Source organism: Macrobrachium nipponense, chromosome 18 (genome assembly GCF_015104395.2).
Source record: "Macrobrachium nipponense isolate FS-2020 chromosome 18, ASM1510439v2, whole genome shotgun sequence".
Taxonomy (NCBI): Eukaryota; Metazoa; Arthropoda; class Malacostraca; order Decapoda; family Palaemonidae; genus Macrobrachium; species Macrobrachium nipponense.
This window is the reverse complement of record NC_087211.1, coordinates 69,651,343-69,672,920: the sequence shown is the minus strand read 5'-3', so window position 1 is coordinate 69,672,920 and position 21,578 is coordinate 69,651,343. Positions and strand designations below refer to the sequence as shown.

The 21,578-nt window shown below is 38.8% G+C and overlaps 1 protein-coding gene across 1 annotated transcript; it reads right to left on the bottom strand.

The window, feature by feature from the left end:
• Positions 1 to 462: 462 nt before the first annotated feature.
• Positions 463 to 2,889, bottom strand: LOC135196788 (histidine-rich glycoprotein-like). The gene is made up of 2 exons (XM_064223575.1): positions 2,762 to 2,889; positions 463 to 1,110 (listed from the first exon to the last, which is right to left on the bottom strand). Exons 1-2 carry the CDS (start codon positions 2,771 to 2,773, stop codon positions 565 to 567), a joined length of 558 nt encoding a protein of 185 aa, XP_064079645.1. The 5' UTR covers positions 2,774 to 2,889; the 3' UTR covers positions 463 to 564.
• Positions 2,890 to 21,578: the final 18,689 nt, after the last annotated feature.

The following is a 21,578-nucleotide window of genomic DNA, read 5'->3' as shown; positions in this document are numbered from 1 at the left end:
AAATATCCATGTATTGTTTTTTGAAAATGGAATGATGCTATATCAAGAATATATAGTATTACTTCAATTTTGTGAACTAACCAAACAAACAAAAAATGTGATGAAAAAGGATTATTTTATTTTTGCTTCTTGAAGTGTAATTCCTAGTTACATACTTGCGTTGTTTTTTTAATTGGTGTTGAATTATATTCATGCTTGCATTTTTTTGGCCTTAAGATTTTCCAGTTTTTTATTATGTAATTCTGTCGCTTACTGTTATTCTGTATTTCCATTCTCACAAAATTATGGGAATTCTATCTTTCTTAATAATAATAATAATAATAATAATAATAATAATAATAATAATAATAATAATAATAATAATAATAATAATAATAATAATAATAATAAGGCAGTTTCCCTGAGATTATCGAATGGTGATATTACCTCATTAAACATTATTTCCTTTAATAAAACTACGTCCACTGGATATTAAATATATTTACCAAAAAATGTAAAAAAATTTCTTATTAACATTAAATCATAAATTAAGTTATGTTTCTCATAACTATTCACAATTACACACTAATACTCATACCCATAATGAGGTGCGTAGCCGTAATTACCATGATGTCTGGGTGCTACGTACGACTGTCCGTTATACGGATGGTGAGCCACTCCAACCCCGTGTCCGTATACGTCATGGGGTCCTGCAAGGATTCCATGGTTGACCCCAAGAAGTTGGGCGTGGAGGTGGGCGTGAGGGTCGGCGTGGATGTGGGCGTGAGGGTGGGCATGGACATGGACGTGAGGATGGGCGTGAACGTGAGCGTGAGGATGGGCGTGGACGTGCCCATGAAGGTGGGCATGGGGGTGTCCCCCGTGTCCGTAACCGTAAGCGAGAGGAGGAAGGTACTCGTCGTGGACGCCGTATTCGGGAAGGAGTTCGTGTTCGGACACCACGTGTCCTAATCCGTGGGTGCGGAGCCCGTGGAAGGGCCCGTGTCTATCGAGGTGCCCAAGGATCACCTTCCTGTCGACCACGCTCGGTCCGGGGTTCAGGGGGAGGGCGTTGTGGGGCGTCTTGTAGACGTATTCCGAGGACGCGATCGTCGCCAGGAGCGCTACGACCTGGCGGGAGAACGATGCGATGATAAAACGGTAAAAGGCGACAGTGATAACGGATAGAGATGAGGTAGTGATGATAATAATACCTCAAAAAAAAAAAAAAAAAAAAAAAAAAAATTGCTAGTTCGTCGTCAGGAAGGTCACGACCTGACAAAAGAACGATTCGATGATAAGAAAATTAAAACAATGATGGTTGGTAGATAAAGAGAGATAGTGATAACAGCAACATGTAAATAACGAAGATGATGAATGATGTATAATGATAACTAAAAAATAATTAACACTAATAAAAGAGTCCGTGCTGGTATCTTAATCTACAACAACACTGATGAAAAGAAACAATAATAATGATTAAGTAGCAATATTGAAGACAAGTAAGGAGGAAAAGTGATGATAACGAAAAAGTATAATAATATAAAAGCTTTGAATTTATTTGATTTGAGTATGAATTTTAGTGTGACCAGCCAAGCACTGGGGCATTATCGGTCAATTGGCCCTCGAGATATAGTTAAACGAGGGATGGGGGAGGGGGCGGGGGCCTGGTGTTGTGAGTGGTTGTACAGCAAGATAAAGATAGCCCAAATAAATATAACAGCCCACGGATCTAAAGGTGGAGTTGATAGAAACCTACAGTTCCACTAAGAGATAACAGCAAAAAAAAAAAGTTGGACAGAAGATTGAAGAAAGAATTGGAAATGGAGGTAAAGTTGAAAAAAAAAAAAAAGTTGGAGAAGCTAAGAGCCGATAGGACGCCTCAGACACCCTTTAGTAATGCCTACAGTGCACCACGTGAAATTGATGGCGCTAACCTCCTTACGGGTTATAAGAGGTCTTCTGAAAAACATAAAAAAAAATTTAAAGAAGCAAAATTCAAGAAAAGCTCCAAAAATAATGAAAATAATTAGTTCGACAGACAACACTTTAATTGAGACCAGGCAGACCTCACACTAATTACACAACACGGCACAAATAATGAACAGGAGTTCTTGAGAATCCCGTGTTTACCAAACTTTATTTTGCTTTCGAAACTGCCAAGTCAAATATGAACCGTCGTGTAAGTCCAATTTTTTTTTTTATTAACCAAGATTAAAAGAAATAATTACTTATTCGTTATGTATATATATATATATATATATATATATAATATATATATATATATATATATACACACGTATATATATACATATATATATATATATATTATATATTATATATGAATTATTTTTAGTAGTATAGTCATTCCCATTACTTTTTTATCTTAATACAATTTACTCTTCCTTTCCTTTAAATTATATCTTATTATTACTTATTTCTGTGTCTATGCTTTAAAAACAAATAAAGACGAAATCCTAATTCGCTGAAGACGTTGCAACCCAATGAATAATTGCTTTAGGGTCTTAAACCATTACAATCTTTTCTATTACGTCAGGTCACAAAATAATGACTAAATAGCGATATGAACATGAAGTAACTAAATAAACAAAATCAATTAAGCACATTCACGTTTTGCATTGGCGCAGAGTGATATATATATATATATATATATATATATATATATATATATATATATATATATATATATATATATATATATATATATATATATAGACAAGCGATTTATTGAAATGCGCCTCGATCTTGTAAAATTCCTTACCAAAAACTTCATCGCTCCAACGATCCTGGAGCACTGGCCAGACAAACGAACGGCGCAATAAATATATATAGAAATCGGGAGTAAATCAACCTCCGGGCGAGTTCTATCCGAGTCGAGAGGTAAGCGGCAAATATAACGCACCGATGGAACCCCTCTCCCTTTTATAGCTCGGCCAGGACCTTAGTATCTCTCTCTCTCTCTCTCCTCTCCTCTCGCTCTCTCTAATGGGCCCTCCTTTGCCAAGCACTCCTAATTAAACCAAGCCTGCAGATAATTGCTCCTCGCGCGAGCGGTAATGGTTCATTTACCGCAGAGGACAAGGATCTCGAGACACAGCGGAGGGGGGGTGGGGGGGGGGGGGTGGGGGGGGGGGTGGATGGAGAGTAGTAAGTACTGTTGCTTTGTCAGGAAGTGTATGATCGAGACATCCTTCACATCATAATCGATTCTCAATTAAATGTCGGTAAAACTATGAGAATGATCTAAGAAGGAAATTTATAAAGTAAAAATCATGCAGCAATTGCGTGAGGAATTGGCAAGATGAATAAAAAAGTAAAATAAGAGATTTATAAAGTAAAACAATTATGTAACAATTGCTCGCTAAAACAGTAAATATGGATATAAAGCAAAACAAGAGAAAGATTTAAGAAGTAAATTTATAAAGTAAAACAAATGCGCAGCAATTGCTGGAGGAAACAGTAAAAAGAAATAGAGTAAAATGAGAGAATAATTCAAGAATTACGTTTATAAATTACGTTAAAATATATGTTTGCTTGATGAAACAGTAAACAGAAATTGTTTTCTAATAACTGCTAAATTAACGCAAATACATAACAATCATCGTCCTAATTTTGAAACGCAAGCTAACATTAGATGAACCGACAGCTAAACATAGGAAAAAGAGTGAAATTAAATCAAGGATTGTTGAACATAATACTAATAAATAGCCAATATGGTGGCTACTACTGCTTTCACGCTTGCGAGACAAATACGTCAAACTGTAATTTCGCGGTTTGAGTGATATCATTTTCTCGTAACCTTCAATCTCAGATATGCTTTATGAAGGAATCTAATAGTGGAAGGAATCTCTGACACGCCAGTTTCATTCGAGGGAAACTTTCACTTACACTTGAACAATTCTATTAGAGTAGAGTAATGGCAGCAGATTGAAGGACACCCAAGCCCTGAGGTCAATGTTATCTCTCTCTCTCTCTCTCTCTCTATAAAAAAAAAATGTATGTATAATATGTATATATATATATATATATATATATATATATATATATATATATATTATATATATATATCTTAACCCCCCCCCAGCCACCCAGTCCTCTATGCACTCCTGTCGCACACCACATCAGCAACTAATGCACAATGTATCAATTTACCACATGACTTAGGGCCATCTATGTTGCTGGGGCCCTTGTGCTTCGTCGAATGCACAAAAGTTTAAGAACTGTATAGCACCTAACATGATCATTAATATTGGTATTGTATAACGCTCGTCGAAGAAGAATTCATCTTCGTCACTATCCTCCAGCGGCGGGATTGTAACGGTCTCCACTGTAGGCGGAATCCGAACCGCCTCATGGTTTCCATGTAAGTGTTTATGAAACACTTTTGTGGACGAGTTGTAGACACAGGTCGAGTGCGTAAACCAACTTGGAACAACTCAGCACGCGCCATTATTCAGCGTCTGCGACCCTCGTGAGTGTATCCAACACCCTCTCGTCGCGAAACTGTAGATTCGACGTTTTCTACTGAAGGAAACGTGGTCACCACCCCGTTGTCAAGGAAATATCCCGTGACTTCTATGCAAGTGTTACTCGCACCCGCCTCATCGAAGACTGTAGACTCCTGATTTATCCCAGAACGTATCCTGAGATGGTATATCGAAGACATCTCATCCTTTGCAAAGGCAGTCCATAGAAACGCCATTCGTGTGCAGACTTGACTCGACCTCTGGTACTGTAGAATGAAGTCGTTTCCATAGCCACCATCACGTAGAGTTGGGAATTCTCTAGTGTGTCCGTATTTAAAAGGTCTACATGGTCATAAAATAACTAAAGTCTTGCTTTACCCCACAAATCCGTCCATAATTAATATATTAAATCTACTAGTTAAATATTTAAAATTCCTCGCTAAACAAAACAATCTTTACCCACTGAATCCTCACAAATAATCCCATATCTGACAAACACACTATCAAAAGAGAACCCATAAAGTCTAACAGCAAAAATCCCTTTATGGTTTATATAACTAACCTCCATAAAATATAATGCCGAACACCCCTTCTATATAACTCACATATCGCGACAAATTATATCTTCTATCTAAAATAAAAATGCTATTTAGAGCTTAACCCCCATTACAAAATCTCTCGTAAGAAAAGAAAAAAAAAGGAAAAAAAATAAGATAATAACAACAATAATAAGTGAGCTTTCCCCATTACACAGCACACATAAGAGAAAAAGAAACATATAATTCAATATCTTTCCCTAAACGGAATGTGTACCGTTACGGAATCTGCTACCACAGCAATCCCATTGACCAGAAACGACCGGAAAAGAACCCCCTTACATGATACATTCCTGTGGAATGCCATAATCAGCATCTACAAGAATAGTGCAAGTCCCCGAGTAATCAATTCCAAAGGGAAAAATCCGCAACCGGATTCATTACAGCAACATTAGCAAAAAATCCACCTGTGAACACCTCAGGTGCTTCGAACTGCAGCATAGACAGACTTGCAATGCCAGAAACTCATGATTCTCAAAAAATGTTCAATACTGAAACCATATCTGCACATTCCACAGAACTATCTCCAGGACATGACCAAGGTGCTCCAAAGTTATCTCGAAGACATAATTCTCCCAAACGATACTGCCCAATTATATAAAAAATTATCACCTATTTGGGACAAAAAACTACAAGAAACTCCACCAAAAAAAGAAAGTCACCCCCCAAGGATTAATGCCATTTCCTTATATATGTAAATCACCATCTTAATAATAACACCCCTCCAGTGATAAAATATTTCCTCCATCTAATTAATAACCCCACGCAAAACAAAAAAATCATCCCCCCTCCAAAAAACTTGTCCATAAATCATAAGTCCCCATGACATTACCCGAATTATACAAACCCCAATGTCATCTATTCGGCTCGTGAAACCCCAAAAATTCAGCCCCAAATATCATACACACAGGAATAATCCCATGTTTATTATCATGTTTCTCAGCTAAAACAACAATTTGCCATATTTCAACCATTTCCCACGTAAAATATTAACCCCGAAATTTTACGCCAAAACGCTGCAGATTTGCGTATAATAAGAAAAAAAACAGTAGAAGAAAAGAAAAGAGAGAAAAAAACGTAAAAGCATTCTGTCACCAAATTGCAAAAAACAGACAGCAAGAAAAAAAGGAAAAAATGCAATTGCGCGACAATATCTTAATTACCACAACCAATTCTTTTCAATTTCGAGATATGTGTTAACCTCGACCGACTTGTTTTTTCCTCTAAGACTACAAATCTGTTTCCAATTTTCTCTTCAATGACTTTAAAAGGACCTTCAAACTTCAGGCCTAATTTGTAATTTAGCTCATTTCTCACGTTAAGTTTTAAAAATACCATGTCTCCGACATTGATCTTGGGATCAGATGTTTTACTATTACTCTTCTGTACCATATCTCTGGTTGTGGATTTGAGATTACGGCTGAGACAAGCGTGTCTCTCTCTCGCTGTGGATACCAATGCCTCGGCCGTATCCTCCCTATGATGAGGCATAGTTAGCCAATCAAATGTGCCTCATGCTGGACAACCAAACAAAGCTTCAAATGGGGATATTTTAATTGAATCACTAACCATAGTGTTAATATTATGTCTAACAACATTAACATATCTGTCCCAATTCTTATCATTACCACCTACAGTTTTCCTGAGAGCCTCGAGCACTTTCCTGTTTGCTCGTTCGCACAACCCATTAGCCTCGGGTCTGTATGGAATAATTGTTACTTTCTGTATCCCCATGACTTCAGCTAAATATTCCAAGGTTTTGTTCGCAAATTCCCTCCCATTGTTGGTTAATAGAACTTCGGGTGAGCCATATCTGCAAATGATACCACTGAAAAACGCTATGGCTACTTCTTCGGCCGTTTTATGCTTAAGTGGCAAAATTTCTACTATCCTTGTAAGTTCATCTATTATCACTAACAAGTACTTGTTTGCAAAAATTCCCCAAGATATCCATATGTATTCTCTGAAAAGGTCTACTCGGTATAGGATACGATCTGAGACGGACAAGACTGCCAATAATGATTGGTACTCTTACACATTCCACAATATTTAACCCAACACAATTTCTTTGGATGCCCTGGTTTATTGTAGTTGAAACAGCGCAACTGCTGTCGCTTTTGATCGATCGATCTTTTGTTATACTCAACTTTTGCGCACAGATGAGGAGAAAATTCTGTGTCCCTTTGCACTCTATCCCTCGGGCCTGTCCCATTAAAAATTGTGCTATTTGCAGTGGGACATTTAGACATATGTTTTTCCATTTGGGTATAAAGTAATTCTTCGTCTGAAGTAGGTTCAATCTTTTCATCAAAGCTATTCACTATCGCATCCGGTACATCGTGCAAGAGCAGGGAAAAATAGATCAGTTATGAATGTTATCCGCCAGACGAGAGAATTACCCCTGTAGCCCATATAAATGTTTTCAATTTTCCTACTCAATTCCGCCACTGCGTCAAACAGTTTTGAACTGCTATTAGTGCCCTTCCATAGTTTATAAAGACCCCGAAGGTCCCTCACCATATCTCCGTGTTCCTTTGAGCCATACGCTGTTTTCAAAAATCCTTGCAAGTCCATCCAGGTACAACATTTTGTAAATTGGAAACTCAGGCAACGATGGGAGAGTTCTCCCCTATTGAATTCTAGCAAAGCTTTCGCCTCTCTAAATGCCTCTGCCTCATCCAATATATTCTTTCCCGCTAAATAATTATTAACTCCTTCAATAAAAATTTGTATAGGCTGTGATAAAATGCCATCTACAATCCCTCTGAGTGGACTCACGCCTGCACTCACGTTTGTTACGTGATGTAGTAGCATTGTGGTACTCTTAGTATTTGCCATTTTTCTCTGTTTCCGAAAGCTATTTTGTTCTATAAGCTTCCCCGATCTCAATAACATCAATGTATTTATATGCACAAAACCCAATCCAGAAAAATTAACACAAATTTTCCCCAATAATGGATAACAAAAGGAAAACGTGCCCCATGCCCAGTATATAAATAATAATCCCACGAAAGCAACAACAACAGCTTACCAAGCAATCCACCACGGCAACCGTCTCACACACGCCAACTCTCGCCTCTTCTCTCTCTCTCTCTCTCTATCTCTCTCTCTCTCTCTCTCTCTCTCTCTCTCTCTCAGTGGGTGACTCGCAACAAAAAACTCCGCGAGTAAATTCGCCACAAACAAACAATAGGAATATAAACAACAACAAAAAGTAAAAAGAAAAATATAAAAGACAAAAAGAAGAAAACAAGAAAGAAAACTTGAAAATACACTCACATCTTCATATGACTGGAAACCGAATTCGTATATACGCACCGCAAATATGCGTGAACTTGCGAAACACTTTAATACGTCGAAAATTAAACTTTTCCCCTTCACGTTTTAAAACACTGGTGTTCAAGAATCCCAAGATGGCTGACACTGACTTAGCCCGAGAGACAAACTGCTTCTCCTTGTCCAACCCATTGAATCAGCAAAAAGAGCCCTGAGTTGCCTGTGACATGATTATAACCCCTTTTCCTACCAAAAAAAGCATCTATGTCTAACTGGTCACCAGTCTCTTCATTAGCGTACCTTAAGCTTATAAAATATATAAAAAGCCTCTTAAACTGCCTGCCACCACTCTTACCACCCCCCCCCCCCCCCTTTTATTAAACTACACAAATTAGAAACCCTTACCTGTCGTCAATGGTGCCCTCTGTCTGCAACCATGTCGTTAGGGTTAGCTATTGTAAGCGTAAGTATATACTATAATAGAACAAAATGATTAACAAGTCATAATGACAGAAAACCCAAATCTGCCCATAAAGAAACCAGTAAGTTCACATTCTACCCTCCTGACTAAGAATTCACTCCCAGACCCAAAATGTCAATAAGTTCATTATATTAGTCAGGTTAGAGAATCCTGTCTCTAAGTTAGCCATGGAATAGGACCCATCTTTACGATGGGGCTTTCTCTGCCGACACTTGGCGTGTACCACCTGACCTCTTTGTGCTCACCGAAAAGAATGTGACTTTTGCAAGTGCCTTGACTATTAAGCCTGTAACATCCGTACAAACGAATGTACATGCTTGACGACAGGGCGAGCAGTCTCTCGGTTAAACTGCTTGCGTACTCAAATTCCTTCGCTCAAGTAAGCTGCCCTTACATTTCAGCTTGTCTCCAAGCAAGATACGATATGTGATTTCACTTAACATTACACACTTGTAAGAAATATATACATATATATATATATTATATATACTATATATATAGACATATATATATATATATATATATATATATATATATATATATATATATATATATATATATATATATAATTTCATTTATATATATGTATCTATATATGTAAATATAAATATATATTTATACACGATAAATATATATATATATATATATATATATATATATATATATATATATATATCTATACACGATATATATATATATATATATATATATATATAATATATATATATATATATATATATATATATATATATATATATATGTATATATACTTATCACAATATATATATATATATATATATATATTATATATATATATATATATATATATATATATATATATACTTATACACAATATATATATATATATGTATATATATATATATATATATATATATATATATGCATATACATATATATATATATATATATATATATATGTATATATATTATACATATATATATATAGTATATATATATACATATATATATATATATATACTTTGCATAACATAACACAATTATACATCATGCAGGAATGATACAAATTCATGTTGATCCCCTTGAAATTCCTAAATAATAACCAAGTGACATAAACAGAGTATCATCCTAAAACAATAGCGCAAGTTGATGAAGATAAGGTTCCAAACATTAATCTCTTCTGGGGCATCAACAAACAACAAGGCACTAACACAATTTATTACCATGACTCAGCATACAAACAACCGATCAGACTTAGTCAGGGAAATAAGAATTATTATTGGTTACGAGCATAAACGGAAATTCTCTCTCTCTCTCTCTCTCTCTCTCTCTCTCTCTCTCTCTCTCAAGTATTTGTTTACATATATATTGATCACTCTCTTTGCCTCGTTCTCTCTTATAATAATTGTCAGTTCATTTCTTTCTCTCTCTCTCTCTCTCTCTCTCTCTCTCTCTCTCTCTCTCTAATACATTCATATACCATTTATATACATATATATATATATATATATATATATATATATACCATATATATATATGTATGTATGAATGTATATGTATATATATATATATATATATATATATATATATATATATATATAGAGAGAGAGAGGAGAGATGAGAGAGAAGAGAAGAGAGAGAGAGAGAGAGAGAGAGCTAATAGCTTTTAAGACTATATGTTTACCAGATAGCCAGGATTAGTAAAACTATTCCCCCCTTACCTCTTTCTATATCTCTATCTGTTGTTGATTGTATCTAGCTTCCTAGATACTAATGTTAACTGCTTCATTCTTTAATTGCATTCTCTCTCTCTCTCTCTCTCTCTCTCTCTATCGGTCTCCTTCCCACCCTATCCCGTCTCGAGCACCGTCTCTTCTTCTTGCCTTTCCTTCCGGCCTGACACCTCTCTCTCTCTCTCTCTCTCTCTCTCTCTCTCTCTCTCTCTCTTGCTAGAAAAAATCCCTCTTTCCTCTTCGCTAATTTACTTTCGTTAGCGTTCTAGCAACACGTCCCCTCGCGGTTTTTTTTTTTTTTTTTTTTTTTTTTTTTGTAGTCAGCAAAAAATATTGTGCGCTGTAATGCTTCGAGCAAACAAACTTGGTTTACTTAGTGGTGTTTTGAGAATAAACTCTTGGGTAAAGCAAACATAGATGCCAAAAGGCAAAAAAAAAAGAAAAAATAAATAGATAAATAAATTTAGTGTTTAAAACTCCTTACTTTTGACAAGTTGGGTTTCATTCATTCAGTGTTTACATTAGGGAACCAATAAATAATCTGGTCGATTTACGCTTACAAAATCCGTAATGCAATTATTGCTTTCGTCGTGAAAGTCATTGAAGCTAATCGGTGTATTTTGGTGTTTAAAACAATGTGCTTTCATATATATTATATATATAATAATATATATATATATATATTATATAATATATATATACATAATGTATACATATATATATCGTATATATACTATAATACATACATAATGTATATATAATATATATATATATATATATATATATATATATATATCTATTATATATATTATATATCCAACTCCCTCGTCTCCCATTGGATATGACACTTGCAGTGGTACCAACTCTAGAGGAAGTGGAGTTAGCTATCTTCTCTATGGAGAACAACAAAGCTGCGGGACCGGACAACATTCCAGCTGAAATATATAAATATGGAGGACCAACCTTACATCGTCAACTTCACCAACTAATTGAAAAAATCTAGATGTATGAGGAAATTTATTCCAAATGACCTCATAGATGGAATTATCAACATAATGTATAAGAAAAAAGGGGACCGATCAGTTTGTGGAAATTACAGAGGAATTCCCTCCTGTCAGTAGCTGGGAAGGTCTTAGCAAGAATTCTTACAACAAGACTAACACCTCTAGCTGAGAAGATCCTGCCTGAGTCTCAGTGTGGTTTCAGACCTGCTCGTGGTACAACTGACATGGTTTTCTCGGCGAGGCAGCTGCAAGAAAAATGCCGAGAACAACAAAAACCCCTTTACATGGGGTTCATTGACCTGACTAAAGCTTCTGACAGTGTCAAGCGTGAGCTGCTCTGGGAGATACTATTAGACATGGATGCCCACCAAATTCATAAAGATCCTGAGGCTACTACATGATAATATGTCGGTGACTGTAATGGCTAATGGTAGCCTTACTGAACCTTTGAAAGTTAAGTCAGGTGTAAAACGGGGTTGTATCGCTGCTCCTACCTTGTTTTCCATATTTATAACTGTTGTTTTGCACCTCATTCAAGATGAATTGCCTCCAGGCATCTCCATCAATTACAGAACAGATGGAGAAATATTCAATCTCAACCGGCTAAAGGAAAGAACTAAAATCTATGTTAATGCTATTGTTGAGCTTCAGTATGCAGACGACAATGCTGTCTGTGCTCAAACTGAAAATGATCTACAAATTATACTGAGTACATTTGCAAATGCTTACTCTCGTCATGGGCTTTCCATCAACATCAGAAAAACCCAAGTATTATATCAGCCACCCCAAACTGAAGCCATAAGAGTTGCACCTACTATAAAAATTAATGGAGAAGCTCTAGAAAGTGTAGACCGCTTCCCATACCTGGGCAGTCATTTATCTTCAAATGCCAATATAGATGATGAAGTTCAATATCGCTTAAAATGTGCTAACTCAGCTTTTGGAAAACTACGCAAGAAAATTTTTGATGGTCAGGACTTGCGTGTTAACACCAAAATAAAGGTATATCAGGCAATAGTCCTACCTATACCCTTCTTTATGGTTCCGAAACCTGGACAACTTACCGACGCCATGTTAAAGCCCTTGAGAAATTCCATCAGCGGTCCTTGCGAAACATCTTGAGAATAACTTGGGAAGATCGCCGCACTAATGTAAGTGTTCTTGAAGAGGCCGACTGCCTCAGAATTGCGGCCATTGTAATGAAAAGCCAGTTGAGATGGGCAGGGCATGTTGTCAGAGTGGCAGACAGCCGCCTTTCTAAGCACCTCATTTACTCAGAGCTAAGTGACGGGACTCGAAATGTTGGCAAATCAAGGAAGAGATTCAAAGGCAGCTTAAAAGACAACTTAAAACTATGTGACATTAACTATAAAACAAGGGAGACCGATGCAGTGGAACGATCTGCTTGGAGAGTTAAAATGAAAGATGTAATTAAAAATATGAAGAGAACAGAAAGCAGCATCTGGAGAATCGTAGAGCTGCAAGACAAGCTCGTCAGGTCCATCCACAGCCTCCACTCCCACCTAATTGTGACAGAGTATGTGGCTCGAGAATTGGTCTCATTAGCCACATAAGAACCCATCAGTAACGACATCCAAGAGCATTCATACTCGAATCGAGTGATAGCCATGATGATGATGATGATGATGATATATATGTATATATATATGTGTGTGTGTGTGTGTGTGTATTTGCGTATTTATACATATATGCAAATATACATACAAACACACACATAAATATATTATACATATAATTCTGTTCTACTATTGTTCCTCGCCTAGTAATGTTAAAATAATATTTTGAAGATATAATGAAAGCCTCTCCGTCGCAAATTTTCAGTATTCTTACTACTGTTATATATTTCATCTGCGATAAATTTCTTACAACGTTTATTGCAACTCAAATGACGTCAGAGATACGAGGAACATTGCTTAGATCCTTAGAGAGAGAGAGAGAGAGAGAGAGAGAGAGAGAGAGAGAGAGAGAGAGAGAGTCACGACTAAACAAGTCTGAATGGCAAAACTAAAGGAGGAAAATATCAGAGATGGGAGGAATTATGCTTTCAGTGAGAGAGAGAGAGAGAGAGGAGAGAGAGAGAGAGAGAGAGAGAGAGTATAAATTATTACACGGCCATTGCAAGGCGAAGATGAAATAAGGGTTATGTACCATCACAAGCTGATGAAACGTCATTAACGAAGATTACAAGAATAACTGACGAGTTTGCCTATGGAATCGTCTCAAAATTCACTTCTTAATCTTTTCAAGAACAGCAAGCTCATGTTATGAACACCGGGAATATATCTTGCTTATTTTTTCCCTCAAAGCGACTCTTGCACATTTAAGCGTCGTGTATATAATAAGGGGACAGGAGGGTCAGCTACGACAAAAACACATTAAGGAATTAACTCCATGATGTCAAAAAGTAATTACACCCAGGTACCTTTCATCCTAATCCCTAAGGAAAGAGGGTGACTTTGAAAATACCATTTTAATGTAATTTAATCTAATTATCAACAACAACTTGAATTACAATCATTACGATTAGGATAATTATCTATGAGGATTTTCATCGGCAGCTCCAAAGAGTTCAAGGAACGAGAGCCTTGTGATAATTATTATTGATAATTGTCGTCAACGGCTCTAAAGACTTTAAGCAAGAGGTCCATACTCTACTACTACTACTGCTACTACTACTACTACTACTACTACTACTAATGATAATAATAATAATGGACCCCATGTTACAAACCCGTTACAAAGTGCAGAACAACACAATATACCTGATATAATCACAATGCAAAAGAAACATTCCCTAAATATATCCGACATTATTTTACAAACGCATATCAGTAAAGCTATAATAATGATAAATCAAAATGAAAGTCTTTAGGCTATGGGTATTGTTACCAAAGGGAGTGACCCTTGATGAGGTAATTAAATGATGAACGTGACTGTTAATTGCCTTGTTTTTCAGTGACGGTTCCCTCTTATAGGGGAAAAAAAGTTTATTTCTTTTCTGTAATAAAAGCAAAAAAAAAAAAAAAAATACGATATAAGATGAACGGTTCTACGCAACTAATTAGTGGTTAATTAAAGATAATAATTATTTGAAAGTCCACAACGAAATGGAATGGAGGAGAACGGTTATTATTATTATTATCATCATTAGTATTGTTGTTGTTGTTGTTGTTCTTTAAGGTCCACAGTAATATACTGACGGTAGCAGTATATTATTGTACACCTTGAAGAAGATTACTTTTTGTATTTTATTATTGCTCGTAATTGAGATTTCTACCATTATTAATTTATTACTTATGTTGGAAATTAGACCCTTCAAACGTGGTTTTTATTAAAAATAATGGCAGAATTCACAGAATTGATTTTGTACAATATTCTTTCAATTCTCCTTATGATTTTCCTTTCTGGCACGCTGGTATTATAACAAAGCAGACTGTCCAATGTTCATCGTGCTGTAGGTCGTCAACGGAAATTTCGGGGCGGGCTGGTGTTATAAAAAGCAAAACTGTTATCAGGGACAGGCTGGGGTCGTCAACAGGTATACAGGTGGGTTTCGTAGGTCGGGAACAGGCCGTAGTCGTCAGGGGTCTATCCGGTATTTCTTGTTATTTCTTCTTTTCTGGTTTTCAAGGCGTCTACATGTTTCGGCCACCTCGTTTGGCCATCTTCGGGACGGGATCGCTGAGTGCAATGGTCTGTGTCAGTTGTTGTTGTTTAAGATTAAGCTGGCCTTGTGCCAGCACGGGCTCTTGCTCACAGAGCAGCCCGTAATTCATATTAGTATGAGATGTGAGATGCTTAGGATATGCAATCTTTATTGGTGATCAATGAATGATGTGGTGAAGGTGATTTGATATTGAATGAAGGATTTGATGGGCAAGGTTGAAACCCTTTAAACCCTAAGGTACCCTTCAGTCGTAGGAAAAGCTGGATAGTAGTAAGTGTTGGCTAGTAGGAGACCAACAGATTGGAAGAATAAGGTTTGAGTTGTAGGCACAGTTAGCTAGTAAGGTAGCTCGTGAATTTCTGAGACATGTTTCCTTTCCGGTCCGCTTTCTTTGGGTGTGTTGTTGTCTGGTGAGGTGTGGTGGATGGATAGTGATGAGCGTGAGGGGAGGGTGATGAAGGAGGCAAGAGGTGAATGGGGCTGTCTGTTAAAGAGGTTTGGTCTTTTTTGTCTTGCATGTTATGTGGGTTAGGTTGGGATGTGGTAGTGGTCGTGATTGTTGGCATCATGTGCTGTCAGTCAGGTTGTCTGTTCCTACCTAGGTGGTGGGTAGGAGCATAGGAAACCTGCTAATTCATGGGTGTTTGCTAGAATGTGCTTTGTGATTTGAGTGGTTGTGCGTTCATTTCCTATGTACCTATCTCTTAGTTGCTCCGTTTCTGGACAGTCTAAGAGGTAGTGTTCTAGAGGTTCTTCTGGAATTCTTTCGCAGTACTTACATGGCCTGGGATCGCCTACTATCTTTTGCCAAGTGCATTGATATCCCAGCCTTAGACGATGAATTATGACTGCTAGTGCTCTTGACATATCTTTGGGAATGTCATGTGGTTGCAGACTGGTGGTGTCTACATACCACTTTGCAGTGTTAGAGCCTCCAAAGACCGGTCTCCTGACTTTGCTTTCTTCTTGCACTTGACAGTATGCTGAGGCTTTGCTTTTAAGTTGAGTCAGTGAGTGGCTGATTTTAATACCTATGTTGTTAATGTGCAACCCACTCTTTGCTAGGGAGTCTGCTTCCTCATTTCCTTGGATTCCTATGTGACTTGGAATCCAGTTGAGAGTAATCTGTCTGTTTTTCTGATTTGGTGGATGTTAGCAATTGCCCATATACTTGTCAGGAGTTTTGATATTTCTTTTGCCTTGCCTTTTGTGATGGCTTGTATTGCTCCTTTTGAGTCGGTGTGGATAGTTGTGTTTTCCTAGTTTGTGTTGAGAGTCTTCTAGCGCTTTAGCGATTACTATCAGCTCAGTCTGTAGAGTGGAGGCGTTATCTGAGAGCCTCCAGCTCCCTTTTAGTGATGTTGAGTAGACTCCTGCTGCCGCTGCAGGAATGCTGAGGTCTACTGATCCATCTGTAAAGTATTCATTTGTGGCTGTCGTTTTCCTTATTGAATCTTTTGTGCTGCTGTTTCAGCTGTTGAACGTGCATGCTTCTTTGCTTGCCGGTAGGACTGTGTAGTTGATATTGAAGAGTTCTGATTTCCAGGGTGCTGGTTCTACATACTCAGCAAGAGGAGAGTCTTCTCTGATGTCAGCAGCATGCTTTTGCATGCCTACTCTTCTCAGTGTTTCTAAAAGGTTGCCAGAGTATGTCTTGGGTGGGTCTGATCTTCGTGGAGATCAATGCACTTTTTGATCTCTCTTTTTAGTGGACAGTTCCTTTCATTTTTTAAGGTTTTAGCAGGATGGACGTGTTTCTCTGGTCTATTCTGTATGTCAGAGACTGTAGTTTTGTTTCATGTCTCAGAATGCATAAGTTAGTCCACATTGGAGCACCTGTGATGAGTCTCAGGGCATTGTTTTGAATTACTTCAAGGCTCTTTTGCTCTGTGCTTGAGAGACTGGTGAGAACAACCAGGGCGGCATACTCAACCGTTGACCTTATTGTTTGTATGTAGAAGGTTTCTGAGGGCGTGATATACTGCTCCCTGTTGTAGAGAGGTGATCCTCCTCATGGCATTGTGTCCTGCATTTGACTTTCTGCTTGAGTATTTTCAAGTTCTTTGCTGTGGGAGAGTTTGTTTGTTTATGTTAACTCCTAGGTACACAAAATTGTCCTACCCATTCAATGGGTTCACCCACCAGAGCTGTATTTCATTTGGGTATAGACTGTGTTTGATGGCCATTGCTTTTGTCTTTGTAGTGTTGATTTTTAGACCTAGGTCTTTGCATTTATTTTCAATTTGTATTATTGCACTCTGCATGTTCTGGTGGGATCTGTGTCTGTCTGTGCTGACTAGGCAGACATCATCTGTATAAATGAATATTTCAACTCCATTGGGTAGGGTGGTTGTGGCTAATTTTTTCCATTAAAACATTGAAAAGGAAGGGGCTGAGTATGCCTCCTTGAGTGTTCCATTCTCTAGACTGAGAAAGTCCGAGCTTGCTCCTTGGAAGGTGACTCTAGCCTGTCTGTTTTGCGTGTATCCTTTGGCCCATGCTAAAAGGTTGCCCTTTACCGCCTTGTCAGCCAAGGCTTCAAGGATGGCAGCTGCACTGGCTAGCTCATAAGCTTTTTTTCCTAAGTCCAGAAAAACTACTATTGCTTTCCTTTCGTTGATTGTGGACATGACATCTGCTAGGCATTCTTGTGTGCCTATGCCCTCTTTGTAGGCATATAGGCGATGGTGTAGAGGTCCTGTTTTTCCATAGCAGTCTGTTTAGCACCATCTCTCTGCAGTCTTTTCTGTGCAACTGATGAGAGATGGGTCTGTAGGAGTTGGGTTCTTTGGGCTTGGGAATCGGCTGTGTATTTTGTTGGTTCCATTGTGTGGGTCTACTGCGTTCTGTGTATGTTCTATTGATTATATGGAGATGAACTGTTTGGCTGCCGTTCCCATGTTCTTCAGCATGCATATGTGATCATGTCTGCTCCAGGGGCTGTGTCTGTTCCCTTTTGAAGGGCTTTGCCCAGTTCCTTTAGTGTGAATGGAGTGTCTGTATCATCAGGGATGTTGCAGGCCGTGTTAATGACTCTCCATCTCCCTGGGTCTAGTGCCATTGCCTTTCTCTTGTGGTTTTGTGGTAGGTGTGCCGATTTGGTCCTGTCGGCAAAATGCTGTGCAAGTCTATTTGCTTCAGCTTGAGGGTCAGGATGTGGTTGTGTTATCTTGGATTTTCCTGATATTTTGTTGAACATTTGAACATTTTTGCAATGGGAGTAAGTCGGGTGGTCTGTGAGCACCATTTAAGCCAGGTTTTCTTGCTTCACTTCTTTGGCAGTTTGTTGTTGCATGGTTTATAACTTCTCTTAGGAGAGCATGCATCTCATCAGTGGGATTGCGTCTGAAGAGTTTTCTTGTCCTATTTACTCTTGAGTTCATTTCCTTTATTCTTGTGTTGTAGTACCGAGCTGTCCTTTGTGGGGGTTTGGTTGTGGTAAAAGTTTTTCTTAGGCATGGAGATGTTTGCTGCATTATGCAGGCTACTCACAAAGTCCTCTTGAAGTGTGTTTATGTTTTGGGCCGGAGTTTGGAGGTACTGTGTTGCCCACTCAGTCATTCGGTTTTCAAAAGTGGGCCAGTTTGCCAGGTCCGGTCTCCATCCTGCTGGCGGGGGTGGTGGAGGGGGAATTTTTGTTATTTTTATGCTGGTTTCAGTTGCAAAGTGGTCGCTGGTTAGTATTGGGGTGCACTTTCCATGCACATTCTTCTTTCAGGTTTTGGGATACGAAGCTCAGGTCCAGTCTACCTCCTCGGAGGTGAGTAGCTTCGTTTGTGTCATTTAGCAGTGCCAACTTCAGGAAATTCTTCCAGGAGCAGATGTATGTGTCTGCCTGCTGCATTTGTATGTTGTTGGGATCGTAGGCATGGATGATGCGCATTGAAGTCTCCTGCAAAGAATGTGTTTTCTCTGGAGGCAGCACTGAAGAGGTTTTCTCCTTCAAGGATTTTGTCATGGCCTTTGTATATGTTGTGAATGACTAGTGAGGTATTTTCTAGCCTTATCTGGATGCTTAGCGTTTCAATGCCTTGCCCACAGTCTATGTTTCTTATTTTCTCTGATGGAATTGTTGCTTTCACCAGGGTGATTAAACCTCTGTTTTCATTTGTGTGTGGGGTTTTGTATACTGTGTATCCCTGAAAAGAGAATTTGTTGGTTTCTCTAACAAGCGTTTCCTGTAGGAGGACAACGTCATGTTTTTCTACGAGCACCTGTGATTGCAGTGTGGCGTATTTGGTGTTGGCACTGTTTATGTTCCATTGAAGGATTTTTAGGGTTGAGTGTGTGCTGTTTTCGTCATTTGGGGTGTTGTTTGGGTTTTGATTGTTCTGCTCCATTTTAGTTTATCAATGATACCAGTGTTTTCCTGAGCTCTGCAGTAAAGTGTTGCTCTGGGAGTAAGTGGTGAAGAACTTGCGATACTACCGCTGCTATTTCCCTCCTGAGTTCTTCACGTGTGAGGTTGTAGCTATGTTTGTTGGTGGGGGGCTCTGGGGCACTAACCTGACTACCGGTACGGGTGTTACTCTCATGAACGGGGTGGAGGAGAGGGCATGTTGGGAGGAATGGCTGGGGTGGGGAGCAGTGGCTGTTTTGGTGTGGAGTAGGGTAGGAAGGAAGGAAGTGGTCGGCATTTGGGACCTGCGTGTTTCTCTGTGTGTACAGTGTGCCTTCTGTGAGTCTGGGGTCGCGGTTTTCGTGGGGCTTCGTTGGGGTTGCTTGCTGTTTCTGTGTCTGTGTAGGTGGCTGGTGGTGTTGGGTTTTTTGTGATTGTGGTCCTGTTTTATGTGTTTGCTGGTAGTGTTGGGGTCTGTGTGATTGTGGTGGTTTGTGTGTGTGTTGTTGGATTGGGTGCTGCCATTGTTTGGCGAGATCTCTTTGGGGTTCTTGCTGTGTGGTAGGTGGTTGTGAGTGTGATGTGTATTGTGTGAGTTTTTGTTGTTCTGTGGTTGGGGAGGAGATCCTTTCATATTCCATATTCTTTTCAGTCTTTCCATGCAGCCCTTGTACCATGCATGGTGTCCCTTGTGGCAGTTAGGGCATCTGGCTGTTGTTGCCTCCTTCTTTTTGTGCTTGTCGATGCAGTCACTTGTTGGGTGTTTCCCACTGCAAACACCGCATATAGGCTTAGCTGTGCACTCCTGCTGGTGATGGCCAAATCGTTGGCACTTAAAGCATCTTAAGGGTTCAGGCGTGAAAACCTCGGTGTGGTATTTCCCCCATGTCGGGATGTCTACGAAAGGGGGCCTTTTGCCTTGGAAAGTGACAAGGACTTTCTTTGAAGGTTCTTTTGCCTTGTTTAGGCATCTTTCAGCATGTACTACTCCTGGGAGCTTCTTGATGGGGTCGACTGGAAGGGATGTTGGGTATCCAAGTATGATACCTTTTTCAGTTTTCTGTGTGGGGTCTAAGTACTGGAAGTTGTGGTTGCTTTTGAGTATGTCTGCTGATTCTTGGTTTCTGGGTGTGATAATAAACTGTCCTCGCTTGTTGGGTTTGGCTGTTATTTGTATGTTGGGGTGTTTGTGTTCAAGATCTTTAACCGCCGTATACGTCGTCTGATTGGGAGTGAGGATTACCTTGAATTTGTGTAGTGGGGGAAATTCTTTTAGAGATTGTGTGTCGATTTGAGTGTTGTCTTGTGATGTTGCAGGAGGTTGTGTGTGAGTGGTGTTAGGTGTCTTTCTCATTTTCCTTAATTTTTTTCGGTTGCCAGCTACCTGGTAGTCATTGTCATCGTTTCCATGTGTATCATAGTCATCAGAGCTGTCCATGGTGGGGAATGGTAGGAGAGGTTGTTTATTTGTCTGAGGGGGGGTGTCATCTAGGGCTTTGGGAGAGTGAAGTCTTGGTCTTTGAATCTTGGGAGAGTTTGCATCAGGGGAGCTGCCGGCTGATCTGGTCCGTCTTCTAGTCATCATCGTCTTAGAGGGTGATGGTTTGGTGGGAGATGATGAGGGAGAGGGTGAGGATGCCATTTATGAATGATCCAAGTAGAGAGAGAGGGTTTGTGAGGTGAAAATGTGTGTGTGTGAGTTGCCTGAAGGGCTTGGTTTTCAATTACAATGAGTCCTGGCTTATGGAAGCGCCAGCCTATGGTTTCCTGTGCTACTTGCAATATAGTAATTGCGACAGTAGGAAGATTTGTCTCTTTGGTCTTGCTTCTGTTGGAGTTTTTAGACCTCAAGGGCTACCAAATGTTTTCACAAGAGAGACGGTGTTAATAAGAGAAAGTTATTTTTTGAGAAAAGGAGGAGTAATATTAAGTCTTCAAATTGCTTATAAGAGTGAGAGCTCTCTCAAATCTTATTATTCCTTGCTAAGCGCGGCCGACTATAAAGTCGGCAGGGCT